The 15,992-nt window shown below is 36.5% G+C and overlaps 2 protein-coding genes across 2 annotated transcripts; one reads left to right on the forward strand and one right to left on the reverse strand.

Annotated features, from left to right (window-relative positions):
* Positions 1 to 3,552: 3,552 nt before the first annotated feature.
* On the reverse strand, positions 3,553 to 11,358 carry tmem129 (transmembrane protein 129, E3 ubiquitin protein ligase). The gene is made up of 4 exons (XM_084132271.1): positions 10,951 to 11,358; positions 6,272 to 6,746; positions 5,370 to 5,529; positions 3,553 to 3,944 (listed from the first exon to the last, which is right to left on the reverse strand). The coding sequence occupies exons 1-4, from the start codon at positions 11,153 to 11,155 to the stop codon at positions 3,696 to 3,698; spliced, it is 1,089 nt and encodes a 362-aa protein (XP_083988397.1). The 5' UTR covers positions 11,156 to 11,358; the 3' UTR covers positions 3,553 to 3,695.
* A 658-nt stretch (positions 11,359 to 12,016) lies between these two features.
* Positions 12,017 to 15,992, forward strand: LOC311094345 (uncharacterized protein). Its single transcript, XM_084132272.1, has 3 exons — positions 12,017 to 12,650; positions 13,255 to 13,452; positions 15,172 to 15,992. Exons 1-3 carry the CDS (start codon positions 12,230 to 12,232, stop codon positions 15,531 to 15,533), a joined length of 981 nt encoding a protein of 326 aa, XP_083988398.1. The 5' UTR covers positions 12,017 to 12,229; the 3' UTR covers positions 15,534 to 15,992.

The raw sequence follows: 15,992 nt of genomic DNA on the forward strand, positions 1-15,992 counted from the left end.
TGTCAGTAACCCAGTCCTCCTTTAGGTTACAGTGATCTAGAAGTTCCCGGTGTGTTTTCTGCATGGATAACATTAGAAATCCCCTGTAAAATGACCAGCTCAAAAAGCAAATCAGCTTCAGAATCTTGTGGACAAACACGGACATGATTCAAAAAGGTTAAATGGTCCTGAAAAAAAGTCACGCTTACACGCTTCGCGATCAAAAATCAGCGCACTGGAAATGAATGGGGAAGGAATTTTTAGGACTGTTCCCACAAAAATGCTTCCTCAAATTTGGAACACAGTTTTAGATTTTTGGCTTTGATTTTCTTGCAGTTTTAGAGTAAAACGTGTTTTGGAAAATACATTTTTCATATAAAAATTTTAAATAGTATTGGTGTATGCGAAATTATTTGTATTCAAATTTAATCAATTTATTATTTTTCTTAATGTCTTATTTCTTTCATTAATTATTCATCTTATGGACCTAATTAATCTCTTCTTTATGAATTCTAGTCATTGATAGCTATGCATTTATTTAATCATCATTAATTGTTACATTCATTATGTTGCATTATTCTTCTTCTACATGTTATTGATTTTTTTAATCATTTATATATTTTCTACTGTACTGATTATTTCCAAATGTATGATCTTTGTTGTCTCTTCTCTGCTGTAAGATCGAGTGGGTGTATTTCCGTCAGAACTGATTACATGATGTATACCTTTGCATCAAAATATGCATATTTCCATATCTGCAGACATTGTTTCCATCTATTGTTCATATCATGCACCTGTGCTCTCTGAACTGGCTCATATTTCATATTTGGATTGATCACATCATAATAAATAAGTGTGAACAATTTTGAATTGTGTGTAAATGATGACAACTGTGTTGTAGTTGTGTGTTACATTGCTTAAACACATTTCTTGAAACTAGGCCTGGTATTCTCAAAACAGTAAACACAAATCTATAATGTCTCACCCAGTTCCCCAAACTTCCTATTTTCAGGTCAAAGTGAAGCTCTACACTCGAAACCATTCACTCTTGCTGAAAAAACAAACTTTGCCCTCAGACATCACACACAAGCCCTCACAAACAATATTTTTTACAGTCTATGTCACAAACACACACACTACAACATAGTCTTACACACTGGCGCACACACCCCCCCCCAACCCCCAACAAACAAACGACGGTGAAGCGACTCAAGTTTGGCTGCACTCGTTTCCCAGCCTCCCTCATAGTCACACCATGGACAAAGACATGGGCAACTAGAGTGGCACTGCTTGTCTCTTTGGTCTTGCCCTTCACCTTCCTCCTCCTCTTCCTTCACCTCTTCCTCCACTCCCTACTGCCCTTCCTCCTCCTCCTCCTCCTCCTCCTCCCCAGTGTCCTCAACCTCTTCCTTTGTCCTTCTGGATCCATTGTTCCAAAACTGAATGAATTAACTCTGGCCCTTCTATCTATCTATTGAAGGATCTGATTGGTGTGTGATTAATTTTGACTCTTAGTGTTTCCGGGTAATTGTGTCTAACTGAGCTGAAGCTGTGCTGACTTGAGTGAACAATATTGAATGCTAGTGCTTTCTAAATGACAACATGGTGTAGGCAATGAGAAAAGGGATTTGTGTGTAGTTTTGCAATGACAGTTCAACAAATCTGACTCATGTCTCAAAACAGGGAATAGTGTTTATAGTTTAGGGAAATGGGTGTGCTTTTGGATAAATGGCGTTATGGTTTTGAAATTTTAGTTCAAAAGCCTGGTTATAGTGTTTAAGCAATCAAGAAAAACTGTAATATCTGCAATATTCTCTTAAAGGTGTCAAAACAAACACCTTGTCAAGCTATTTTTGTCTATCTTTGCAACCGTAGCATTTGACGGGTCATCCCGACCTGGCCATAACACATAATGGATAATCAATTCATAACCTTTTCTTATCAGACCAAAACACAAGTTTAGGAGGATGTAAGTTTCCTGCATATACATTCATTGCTCTTTACCTCTTACTTCTTCTTTTACCTCTCCTTTCATTCTTCATATCTTCGTTTTTTATACTCTTCACAATCTTCATCTGTTACATACAATACATTGGAATTTATTATAAACTTTATAGACTAAGATAGATCTTATTTTTGTTTAAACTTATTTGCTATTACAATTTTAATATTTACGTGATTAATTTGCCTTTATACGTTTATTTTTTCTACTTAATAAATGTGTTATTCCTTATTCAAATTTGATCTCTGATATAATCATTGCTTGTCTGCCTGGATCTCATTGCATCAAGTATTTTTATGCTTTTTTTAATAATAAATGTTAAAAAGAGAACAAACTCAACTCTGCGCTCCAAAGCCTCTAGATTTATATGTCATAAGATTTATGATAGTTTGATGTAAATTTCATTTTCAAGTTTATGCTCAAAAAGTGAATAAATGGATCATAATTTTTTTTTTTTTCATAAATTAAATTATAATTATATTTACTGCGTAAATATAATTTAGTATCATAAAATCCCCATAAAATACAAAATCTTAAGAAAAAAACATTATCAAACTAAAATATAGTACATTCATTTCATTTAAATAAAAATCTGTCATTTTTGTCCGCCATGCTATAAGAGCACCAGAGGATTAACAGAGTAGAGAAAACAAAAAACAAGAAGTCATGTGTCCAAAACATTAGACTTTATTACAAGAATGAAGCAACATGAAGTTTCTCAATTTATCAAAGTTTGAAATAAGGCAAGGTGCACGTGATAAAATTATGTGAATATTTTGTATGCTACATCCATTCTATACATTTTTATATCTGCTATAAAAATGTGAATCTCACAAAAAAACGTCTAGCTATTTATAATTATAATTAAACGTTAAGTTCTTTACATTTTCTTTTTTAACAAACTGGAAATTATACAGCTATAACGTGACTCCAAAGCACTAAACACACAGTGGTACAACATTCTTACTGATGCTTTCAAGAGCAGAATATCACATCATCTTCAAGACCTTAGGCACATTCCCTCCAAAGACATAAATATACTGTAAAATCATTGCAACAAATATTGCAATGATGGTATACATACATAAAAAATAATTAATTTTTTTGCTCATACAGTAAAAAAAAAAGAACAAAAAAAGAGATTTTTGCAGTTCAGATGCAAAAGCCTCTAAGTGCCATCTGAAATTTTCTTCTAGAATGATCATTTTTATCAAGCTTGTATATTTAAGTTCAGTAAATTTATTTAAATGGCAATGAAAATTACCTATTAATTGTCATTTAAGTGAAATTACTGAACTTAAATATACAAGCTTGATAAAAATGATAATTCTAGAAGAAAATTTCAGATGGCACTTAGAGGCTTTTGCATCTGAACTCTTCATATATATATATATATATATATATATATATATATATATATATATATATATATATATATATATATATATATATATATATAATATACACACTCACACACACACATACACTGCATATATATATATATATATATATATATATATATATATACACATATATATATATATATATGTATTTATTTTTTGTGTTTGAGTAAAATCATGTTTCTTCTGGCTTTTACTGGACATGTGATTCAGTGTCATTAGATATGTTTGTAGCTTGGGAGGCACAAAGGTTTTGAAAAAGCACATAGAAGGGCTCAGAAATGGCAGGTTCAGTGTTGTAAAGGCACTGAGCCTCAGTTAATGGGACACACATCGAGGATGCAGAACTTGGCCCTGCAGGTGGGACAGGGCACTCTGCTGCTCAGCCAGGTCTCGGGCTGCTGCTGGTCCTGTCGACTGGCAAACCACTTGCCCATACATGTGAGGCACCACATGGGGCGGCAGTAGCACTGCTGGCACTCGCCCTCACCGTCTCCCTGGCACAGTCGCACGAGTTTCACGTTGGCATTGACTTGCATACATCCAATACATGGTTCAAGTTCCTAACAGGGAACAGCAAAGTTGACAGCTTTTTAAAAAACATACTATGTTTCAGTTGTAAAAAAAAAACATTCTCCAACCAATTCAAGTGGCGTGGTTCATTCAGACTAATTAATTTGCCTCTGTCCTGAATGCTTGACATTGAAAGAGTTTAATAGCTGGGTTGCAGAGGTAAACTCCCATCTATAGACAAACCAACAACATGGACTGTGTCCGAAATCACCCCCATACCAATAGGGCACTATTTAAGGGGACAGCCATTTGTAGTGGTGTCCGAAACCATAGTGGGCATTATCGACTGCACTCATTCAATCCCATAATGCACCACAATAACGAGTGTACAACCGATGTACGCTCAATGGCTAGAGAATACCCATAATGCACTGTGAGGGTCACGCAGAATGAATCCCTGCATCTGACCAGAAGGTGTCGCCTGCAGCTGAATCAATCATCCATGCATTTTCCAAACCGTTGGTCTAATGTTGGTACAACATTTCAATTTTAACAAAATCCCATTTATGGCTATGTCTCATGTTGAGATGTTTCATCATGACAATTTTGACTTCAGAAGAGCAATAAATACAAAAACACAAATAACCATAAGTTCACAGAGAGAGGTTTTCATTGGTTGGTTCTGTGATGCCTCCTTATCATACAGCTATAATTATTGAACAGTTGATTATTGATTATCACCTGAGTTTAAGATAAATCTTTTCATCACTACTGGAGCTGCCAGTTCGCTACTTTTCAATTAATTACTATAAGACTATGCAAAAGCGGCAGCTCTTCCGGCGCACTCAGTGTCCGAATTCACTGTCATTTTCATTTTCACTCATATTCACACTATATTAGTGAGTTAAGTAGGGAATAGTGAATGAGGGGGCGATTTCAAACACAGCCATGGACTCCCATAAAGCATTGCACATGATGCAATTAAGTCGGTCTCCATTCAGATATGACATTGTTTTATGCAAAACCACCATTGCTGAATAGATTACACAATAACAGGCCCAAACAGTCAATGCATTAGCTATCAAACAATGATCATTAATGTTCATTTATAAATACACTACTGTTGTTATTTGATTCGATGTTAATTGATAGTTTTAAGTTGAAATGTAAAAAAGCGTGTATGTGGAATATTAATAACTAGATTAATAACTGCTGTAGTCTGTGATGCCTCCTTATTCAACAAATCGTATTTAAATGTAATTGTTAATTTCATCATTGGCAGTGTTAGTATGAAATAGTACAGTCTTGAATCTTTGTCATTTTCTATTTTGCCTTATTCTTTTTCTATTTCTGTGTGCTTCTTCTTCTTGCTTTCGCTCAAGTCTTCAAACTCTAGTGAAGAAGTCGGTGAAACCGCTATAAAAGAAGGGGAGAAATCCTGCTGTAAAGTGTGTGCTGATAGTTTCAGTGCTCACCTGGCCACTCGGACACCTGTAGACTTCATTCAACCTCACATACGACTTAAAGGTCTCCAAAAACAGCTCACTCATGGTCAGATGGATGACAACATTGGTGGCGTTTCTGATGGGTGCGTGCAGTTTCTCCTGCAGCTCAACATACTCTGTGGATTTCAGCCTGCAAGAGAAAGTACAGTGACCCTTCACATCACTGAGGAAAACATCCATTTCCTAAATATGAAATTACCAGTGTTGCTTCAAAGTTACTTTGAAAAATATTGCATTACTCCCTTAAAAAGTAACTAACGTTACATTACTTTTGCATTACTTTTTCTCACCTGGGCTGGGCTTGTTTGTTTTGTTTTGTATAAATTAAAACAAAACTATTTTTGGCCAAATGTTCTATACTTTAAGTTCTATATTTTGGCCAAAATTTGAATAATAAGAGCTGATTCACGCGAGGGCGCAGCTCAAACAATCCTTTCAGTTTAACTGAATCATCGAAGGTCAGTACAAGTACATTTTGCAGACAGATGCAATAAAGTGATTTGAACACAAAAAAATGTTTTGTTTAACATATTTAATTATTGGAGGTTTGCGTAGTATTCTGATTTTGCATTTCACTGATTATATTCCTTTTGAGGAATTCTGAATGTGTTTTTTTGCCAGTGATTTCACTGAGTAAAAGCTCACATTTAGTCTAGAACTACAATAACCATCAGTTTACTCACGATTCCTCTCAGCATGAGGACAGGAGAGCTGTCAGTCAATAAATGGAAAAATAAAGTAATTTGCGTTACTTATTTGAAAAAGTAACGAATTTAAAAGTAATGCGGTACTTTACTAGTTACTTGAAAAAGTGATCTGATTTACGTAACTCAAGTTACTTGTAATGTGTTACACCCAACACTGGAAATTACCTTATGTCGAAAGGCTTGACTCTGGGATTGATACTGGCGACAGTGATGGTGACGATTTGCACCGGCGTGTTTAACTCTGGAGACAGGCTGTGATGCTTGGAGTCTGTGACGGTCAGGTGACAGTCCTGATGCAGGGCAACATGCAGGGAGTACGTCGTGACCTTCATCACCCAGGTGTCCGTGACGACCACCCTCGCGCTCGTGGAACCTGAAGCAAACTTATCGATGCGGCGAAACTCTGTGTTGATGGACGAGGCGACGGCCCTCCAGCTGGAGCGCGGTAAAGCGTGTGTGCTGAGCGCTCGACATATTGGATGATTCGCCCATCCACGCCTGGACCAATAGAAAGCCAGTGCACAACTCAAAAGCTGGATGGCCAGTGACAGTCCAAAGTATATTTGCCATCCCTGACTTGCATGATGGATGTACACGAGATTCTGTTCTTGAACTGCAAAACACATTCCTATGTAGTATCCTGCAACACAAGTATAACATGGTGTTATTATCACACAGGGAGCTGAGAACTGCACAGGGAGCAATGAGAAACACTGTCTGTTCATGTGAGGAAAAACAAACCCTATAAAGCCTACTCTATCATATTTGATTCACACATTTCTAAGGCCTCTAAATGATTAACTTTATGAAACATCTTTTGAACACAATCTACTTCTACACGTTGTCTGATTGATAGTTTACACTTTTTAGCAAGTAATTGTAAAAACGTCACCCTTCAGGTCGTGGTTCATGTGTCTTTTTACTTTTAAATTTTTACTGATTTTTATTAAGTAAACGTAAGAATTATTTTTATATTGTTAGTAATATTTCAGGATGAACGTTTACTGGACTGAAGCAACTTAGTTTCACTTGATCTTTTTTTTATATATAAAAATCTTGTTCAAATGTAAGTATCAAATATGATCCATCAGGCTTTTGAGGAACGTTTATTTGTTCATCTCTCAATCATTGTATTCAATTGCATTATATGATTTGAAAAATACAGAGCTTTGATCATAAAACTAAGCATTTAAATGATATAAATATATATTATTGTAAGACATAGTGACATCTGATATGTACATGCATTTTATGTCGCTTATGTTACATACGACAAAAGCGTCAAAGCGTGTATCTATCGAGTTCGCAGCGTTCTGTTCCGAAGTGCGTAGTTATCAGAGAAACATGTGATCAGTGAAAAATGAAGCCTCACTTTCTTTCCAGTCACGTGAATGCTTCACTTTGTGTGTCGAAATGTTTGAACCCAGACTACTCCTTAGGGTTTATGGAAGTCCATTTAATAACATTTTTATATATAGCCTGCCTATATTACATTACCATACATTCTGCCATATAAACAGTATAAAACCATAAAATAATTAGTGCATCATTTACTTGCATCAAACAGCTCTGTTGGTATTATTTTAATTAGTGTTATTATAATTATTGTAACATTTAATTTATACTTTAATATGTGAATTATAATATCAGAAAACAACACTGAGCGTTGTCAAGCTTTTATTTGTGCTCAAACTATTCAAAATTGTGAATTTCTCTGAATTTACAAATTCTTGGAAACATTTAGGATAATGTAATAACACAATCGAACGAAATATATAACGCTGTGCAAGTGTTATGCTTGCATTTTAATACAAAAATATTACATATTGTACCTTTAATGAATAAAACAACGGAGACTGCTATAATGTTTTTTGACCTGCCACAATAGAGCCCTGCACGGGCCTCAAATTTAGGCCCGAGCCCGGCCCTGGCCCGAGACGCTCAGGCCCTAGCCCGACCCGTGTCCGACAGCTCATCAGAATTATCAGCCCGAGTCCGACCCGAGGCCGTTTTTTTTTTTTTTTTTTTTTTCTTTCATAACACAGCGGCAGCCTGCCCTATTTGCACTTTTTGCAGCCATTAAATTAGCTCAGTTTTGTTAGTTATGTTTCTTTGTTAGTTATGTAAATTAATGTTTCTTTTCATTTCTTTATTAGGTTAATTTAGACAAATGTTTGGAGCATTTTTATTTTTAAATGACGACCAAGCAAACCGAGCCGACAGCAAGAAAAAAATGTTTGATCAATTGAGCCTCTCAAATCAACGCTATAATACTTACTTGTCTACAATAATCAATAGATATAAAAAACTTCAAGCATATCACACAGACAGTTAGTTTAATAAATATTTATTTATTAAACCACAGTGAGTATTTTTTTTTTTAATACTGAGGCAGGCTCAGGCTGCTCGCAACAGCGCTTGCAAACGAAATGAGCAATAGCCTATAAACAAATTAAATAAAATAAATTAAAAACAAACTTGCAGATTATCTTACCTCAAAAATGCACCACAGAACATGGCCATTCTTTTTTTCCAGTGGTTTCCAACAGTTAAACGAAAACAAAGTCCAATCAAACGAAAAACATCAGGGGCCGGTTTCACAAAGATAGACTTTGACTATGGCTTAGATATAGTAGATAGTCAGACTTCAGATAGACATCGAAATAAGACCGTTGCACAAAGCACTTAAGACTCTGACTATCTTAAGTAGGACTACACTGCAATGCATTCTGGGTAAAATAAGACGCTTTTCAAAACAAAAAACATGGCGGATCGAGTAAGCGGCGCATTCAACCGCTCAGTGCAGTTTACCCCAGCGGAAAATATGTGTTTGTTGGAGGAGTATAAATGACGGCGTATGTTTTTATGTTTCCACTGTTCGATCGCGCCCGTGCCTCTCTCTCTCTCTGACACACACACACACACTCTTCAGCATTGCAATCTTGACATCGCAGCCTGTTGCAGCATTCACACCAAACGCGAATAGAGCGTCAAATTCGCGTCTAGTTCGACGCTTGAACATTTTGAATCCATTCGCGCGTATAAAGCGAGCGTTTGAAGCGAAATAGACGGGCGTTCAGAGCTATGACTCCAGTATGACTAACTACCCCAGTTGCGTGAGCGGTGTATTGCATTTCACGCATCGCCCGTGCCGTGACGCTTGCGTCCACTGCTCAGACTATGAAAGGGAGCGCGCCGATCGTTGCTCGCGATGACTATGTAACGGCCCTAACAGTTACAAGGACATTTTACTTGGGAATGTAATAACTGGAAGAAATGTTTAAATTATGAGCCTTTTCCCTTTTCTTTTGGCAGTTTGTAATTGATTGTGAACTGCTGGTTGCCAAGGTAACATAGAGTCTTAGACCTAAGTTAGCCTGGGGGTAAGGTGTCTAATTTTTTTGGTCTAAATTAAGTCAGTCTTTATTTTTGTGAAACAGTCTAACTTGCATTAGACTAGTCTATGAGCAAATTTTAGACTTGTCTAACACTATAGACCGGTCTAAAATAGCTTTGTGAAACCGGCCCCAGAGGTTTCCAACAGTTAAACGAAAATAGTCCAATCAAACGAAAAGTTAGAACAGTCTCTAACAGAGCATCGTGGAGAAAAAGAATAGCTAAGCATCCACAGTGGAAGGTTTTAACCCAATCCTCCTTTCTTCTATCACAAAATTTTCTCACGCACGCGATTTTTCTCTTAATATTCTCCATTATTTGCACATGAGGTGAATCGTGAGTCGCGCTGATGGGAAACCTTCTGTGTGCGTGAGACAGACTGTCATGTCAGTCTTATGTCAGTGTAATTATAACATTAGCTGATGGCTATAATGGCCAGTATTTAAAACACGTTTTAAGTGCAGGGCACGTCCAGTTCCCGCGCGCGAGCAGAGAGATTCGCGCTCGGCACATTATATTCCGTGTGCGAGCAGAGAGATTCGCGCTCGCGCATTATATTAATGTAGCCTACTTTCACAATAATGCGCTCTCGACATTTGACAGGAAAATAACGCCATAAGTTATGAGGTTACGAAATTTCTTTCTATGTTTGTTTTTCTATCGTCAACGTCAACTTCTCATATTTTTTAAAATTAATGTCTAAAAATATAAAAAGCAGGATAACCCAAAAAAGGCCCGAGGCCCGGCCCGCATTTTAACTATGACGTGAAAATTGGCCCGAAGCCCGGCCCTAGGGGCGTAAAAAAGTCGGGGCCCGTCGGGCTCGGGCTGAAATGCAGGGCTCTGTGCCACAAGATGGCACTGTTTCTCGAAACAAGGCTTCATTTCTCCTCCCGACTGTTGTATAAAGATCTCTCATTGATTTGCATTACAAGCTATCAGAATGTAATCTTACTTCTCCATATAAATAACAGCATCTGCACCAAATTGCATATTTTTGCTCAGTCTGAATAAAATTGAAATGTCTAAATGTTCAAAAACTGATCAATTTAGGAATAAGAACTGCTATCCCATCCAATCCGCAAATTCCGAGTCCCTTTTGTTTACTCAACATTTCCCACATTCCGTCCCCCAAATAAACTAATATAATATATTTATATAATATAATATAATATCAGACTAATTTTGCAGCATTACTAGACGATAACTGGCTGATGAATCTGAGAATATACATTGGTAGAATATACACAGATGATCTACATTTTGCACGTGACACGGTCATGTGACAATAATATGGGCTATTTAGGCAATCTGTGTAGTGTGAAATTACATAGCAACTGTTGTCTATGCTGCGTATTTTGGTAGACCATCAACAGCACGAGGACTTCAAAATGTATGCTTGTTAATACATATTACATTATTTTTAACCATTACAGAAAGTGTCATACCGAGCGGCAGGAAGCAGTGGAAGAGCACCGTGAGTGTTGTTCGTCTGATGTGGTGCTGAATGAAGCAGATGTCTTCACTGCCCAGCCACTCCGAGAACATGTGCTGAACCGTCAAACCAGCCGAGCGAAACTCATTCGGCGTAAAAACAAAACACAAAGCAAATACCATATAAGCAAGAGTAAATGTGGCGTCCGGCCTGTCCATGTTTACATCTACACGCGCGTGAATCCAGATGCAACTTAATATAAATAAAAGGACAATGACTCACAAAAAGCAACGGATACCCTCGATTTGTTATCCCTATTGTCGAACATAAATAACTATAAATAATTAGAATGTGTCAGTGAACAGTTTATAAACACAGTTAACGCAATCAGCATGTTTGAATCTATTAAAATGACAACAGTGGACGTGGCAATGATGTTTTCAAAATAAAAGTCACAGCCGCACTGAAATATAAAATAAAAGTTATAGGATATATTCCCATATTTATTTGTAAATTCATGATTATATCCATAACCAATCATTAAATATCGATGCACATTAATGTAGGTCTAGTGAAAGTTGAGATCAACACTAGTGTATCATAATGTGAGGGTTTGTTATGGTCATTAATGGAAGACAATGTGTCTGACTATTCTGAGCATTTTCATGCAGCATTTGTCTGTGTGAGGGGTCCATATGGGTCAGAAGTTGTCGATAACCACGATACTGAACAAGCAAAATGTTTTATACTTTTGTTGATTTATCAAAATGCCAAATGTTTGTGAATGAACAAAAAGTAAATAATACTGATGAAAGCCAAACGTAATGTCATGTATTTTACCAATAAGAACAACATCCTTTTTTATAATTCTAAATAATGAGTATACTGACCACGTTTACATGCGCAAGTATTTGGGTCACATTTCTCATATTTTTACGTGTAGGATTATATATTCGTCATGTGAGAGCTATAATCCGATTGCCATCAGAAGGGTTGGCCGACAATTGACTGACAGCCTAACCAACCTATGAGGCTGCAGCCAAAAAGCATACAACCAATCAGAGTGGGCCACTCTAGACACTGTTGGGCAAGATACAGCCTTGTGATTGGCTGTGTTTTTAAATCCGCAGCCTCATGGACACCATTCCGTTCTACATGTTACTAGAATCCGAATCAAACAACTGGCGTTAGTCTGAATTTTGTCTCATCTGAACATCTTGAGTACCCTATTACTGTAACGGGATACTCATTTATATCTAAATAATTGCGGTTTCTAGGAGATCCAGGCAGATATGTCAAGCAACCGAAGAAGCTCACATTTCTGGACCGAGGAAGAGACAGATTTCCTTTTACAAAGTTTAAAAGAGATGCACATAGACCGATACAGGGATGGACGCAAGCACCGCAACAGTCTGATCTTCAGGAAGGTTTGCGCTAGACATAAGGAGGCAGGTTTTAGGCGCTCATGTGATCAAGTCAAACATCGCTGGAAAACCCTCAAATCCATTTACTATAAGGCCAAGAAACAAAACACCAGCAGCTCTAATAATGCATTCAAACATTTTGATACAATGGAAGAAATTTTTGGACATAGACCTTTGGTTGTTGTGACAAACCAAACTGGAGTTGACATCGACTTTAAAGACGGATCCCCTTTGTCGGACAGCAAATGCTTCACTTTTGAGGATGGTGTGTGTGATGAAGGTGATGATGGTGAGTGAAGCATACATGTATGCTGGTTCCAGTGCCAAAGTAAAGCAAAAACAAAAGAAAAAAAGATAAAAGAAAAGAAAAAGTACCAGGGTAGTATCATGTTTTGGTTTGTTTTACAACCATACCAGGGCATTTATCATATCTTTAGTACCATGATATTATTACCACCAGATGCCACCATGGTACTACTCATAGGTACTGCCACATAGCGTTTTATATTGATAATGTTAAACAAAAATACAACTCTAGACATTTTGAGAAAGTTTTCTCTGAAAATGTCCACTTATTATAGCAATAACTGGCCAGCAGTGAAATGTGCTACATGAATAAACTCATTAAGATTTAATGTAGACAGGGTGAGTTTATTAAGTTACATTCAAAGTGGTATAATAAAGAAATAATAAATAAAAGTTCAATTAAAATCGTTTACGATCCTAAGCTCATTTTTAAAACAGACAAACGATGAATACAAGGACATGAAATATAAATGCAGTGCAATAAAAGTAACAGTACTCAGCTGGAGAAGACGACCCTTTTCAGAAGAAGCAGTATGTAGTTGTGAAAGATTTATGAATTTCTGACCTCACGTGTTTGTCTGTTAAAGATAATGGAGTGGATGACACGGAAGGTGGGATTCAGGAAGTCCAGTCAGTGAAAACGGAGAATGAACCCCTCGTCCTCACACAAGTGTCTCAGGAGAGCTCCACCTCTACAGAAAGCTCCACTCCCACACAGCCATTCACTTCCACAGACAGCATGACATCTTCACAGCCGTGCTCTTCCCAGCAGCCTCCAGCTCAAGGTCTGATGCACATCTCATCCTATAGCTGTATATCAACAGTGCTGGGGTACATTATAGGTGGCATGCCTGTTTTAATGATTAGGTTCCTAATGTTTGTGAAGTTACAAATCGTGTCAGAACAAAATGTAAATAACCAGGAATCACCCGTTGTAAAAATGCAGCAACCCTGAACTGAAAAGAGTCTGCAAGCCAAAAGTAGTTCAAAACTTGTATCCTGGCATCCAATCATAATTAGAGGAGACCTTCGTAAATCTTGCTAGTTTACAACACGTTTAGTTTGCTGAAATATCCAGCTTTGCTGGTCACCAGCATAAGGTATGTCTTGCACACTGGGACCAGCTTGGGATGCTGGTGTGCAAGACCACAACAAAACTATAACAATAACTGGCCAGCACTAAAATTTGTGCTATATGAATAAACTCATTAAGATTTAATGTAGACGAGGTGGGTTTATTCATATAGCACATTTCAGTTACATTCAAAGTGGTATAAAAAATAAATATTATACCACTTATACAGATATCTCCACTGTTTTACACTTTCAAACTTGTAAAAATCAGCACAGTAATGAAACGGTGTTTCCGCTCATGAATAATATGGATAATCTAATGGCATATTGTTCTCTGTATCATTCAGAAGAAAGGAAAAATGAAATGTCTCAAAACTCCAAAAAATAACCACTTCACCCCCTAATATTTGGCTCGATATTGTTGATTTCAACAATACATACAGTACAGGCCAAAAGTTTGGAAACATTACTATTTTTAATGTTTTTGAAAGAAGTTTCTTCTGCTCATCAAGCCTGCATTTATTTGATCAAAAATACAGAAAAAAAATGTAATATTGTGATATATTATTACGATTTAAAATAATTGGTTTTCAATTTATTATACTTTAAATTATCATTTATTTCTGTGATCAAAGCTGAATTTTCAGGATCATTACTCCAGTCTTCAGTGTCACATGTGACATCCAGTCTATCACATGATCCTTTAGAAATCGTTCTAATATTCTGATTTATGAGTGTTGGAAACAGTTCTGCTGCCTAATATATTTGATGAATAAAAGGTTAAAAAGAACTGGATTTATTCAAAATAAAAAAATATTTTCTAATAATATAAATCTTCTTTACTATCACTTTTTATCAATTTAACACATCCTTGCTGAATAAAAGTATTGATTTATTTCAAAAAAAGAAAGAAAAAAAATTACTGACCAGTAGTGTATATTGTTGTTACAAAAGATTTCTATTTTTAAAAAATTTGCTTCTTTTTTATTTATTTTATTTTTTACTTTTTATTCATCAAAGTATCCTAAAACAGTATCACAGGTTATGAAAAAATATTAAGCAGCAGAACTGTTTCCAACTTTGATAATGAATCATCATATTAGAATGATTTCTAAAGGATCATGTGATAGACTGGAGTAATGATGCTGAAAATTCAGCTTTGCATCACAGAAATAAATGATAATTTAAAGTATAATACATTGAAAACCAATTATTTTAAATCGTAATAATATATCACAATATTACATTTTTTTTCTGTATTTTTGATCAAATAAATGCAGGCTTGATGAGCAGAAGAAACTTCTTTCAAAAACATTAAAAATAGTAATGTTTCCAAACTTTTGGCCTGTACTGTATCTGTTAACATGAAATAATAATATTTGTCCAAATAACTTAGTCATGCATTCTGTTCTCTTTGGTGTTTTGTTCAGGTATGTTCAGACGCAGAAGGACTTGTTGCACTGCATTGCACACCCAGTATCAAGACTTTCTTGAAAGAATGCAGCAGACGCAGAACACGTGGCTGGAGCGTCAGTGGGAACAGAACCACGCGCGAGAGGAACGGCTCATTGCCAGAGTCCTGGCTGAACACACACGCTCTATGGAGGCTTTAGTCAACCAGCTGTTCGCAGGGTTAAGAAGCCTCCTGCCCCAGTCCCAGTCCCATCCCAACCTGCAGTCGAATCCCCAGACCGATATCCTCAACACACACCAGACAACAGTCATGACTTCTCAGCCTGAAGAAGATTCAAAAGACCTCACGTCAGAGACTCTCAACCAGCCATCAGTGTGATTCAAAGAGTCCCTCAAAACCTGGAATATATTGTTAATATTGATGCATTCTTTGTTGCATTTTGAGCAACCTTGGGCTGGTTTGTAAAAGCATTTTTTTAACATTAAGTTCAGAAGCCATGTTGTTTTATTTAGCTTACTGTGGTGTTGGTAGACATATTAGCCTATGTTTAAATGACTTGTTGTTATTGTTTTCTCTGTACCAGCTTCTGAATAACGAGTCTGTGTCTAATGTCGTCAGGAGCCATGTTTGTAAAATGTGTTATCATGAGTCTTATCTATTAATTTGATCATTTCTGAAGGATCATGTAACACTGCCTGGAGTAATGGCTGCTGAAAATTCAGCTTCACCATCAGTTACATTTTGAAATGTATTAAAATAGAAAACTGTAAATTGTAATAACATTATTACTGTTTTTACTGTATTTTGATCAAATAAATGCAGCCTTGGTGAGCAGAA

This window comes from Abramis brama (genome assembly GCF_963993115.1).
Source record: "Abramis brama genome assembly, chromosome: 13".
NCBI classification, from domain to species: Eukaryota; Metazoa; Chordata; class Actinopteri; order Cypriniformes; family Leuciscidae; genus Abramis; species Abramis brama.

Excerpts from the sequence above, each read along its gene's own strand:
- LOC311094345 (XM_084132272.1), top strand. The coding sequence starts at position 12,230 with ATGTCAAGCAACCGAAGAAGCTCACATTTCTGGACCGAGGAAGAGACA. Across the intron at positions 12,651-13,254 it reads GTGTGATGAAGGTGATGATG|ATAATGGAGTGGATGACACG; the intron begins GTGAGTGAAGCA and ends TGTCTGTTAAAG. Across the intron at positions 13,453-15,171 it reads CCAGCAGCCTCCAGCTCAAG|GTATGTTCAGACGCAGAAGG; the intron begins GTCTGATGCACA and ends TGTTTTGTTCAG.
- tmem129 (XM_084132271.1), bottom strand. The coding sequence starts at position 11,155 with ATGGACAGGCCGGACGCCACATTTACTCTTGCTTATATGGTATTTGCT. Across the intron at positions 6,747-10,950 it reads CCACTGCTTCCTGCCGCTCG|GATACTACATAGGAATGTGT; the intron begins GTATGACACTTT and ends CTTGTGTTGCAG. Across the intron at positions 3,945-5,369 it reads ACAGGTGTCCGAGTGGCCAG|GAACTTGAACCATGTATTGG; the intron begins GTGAGCACTGAA and ends GTTCCCTGTTAG.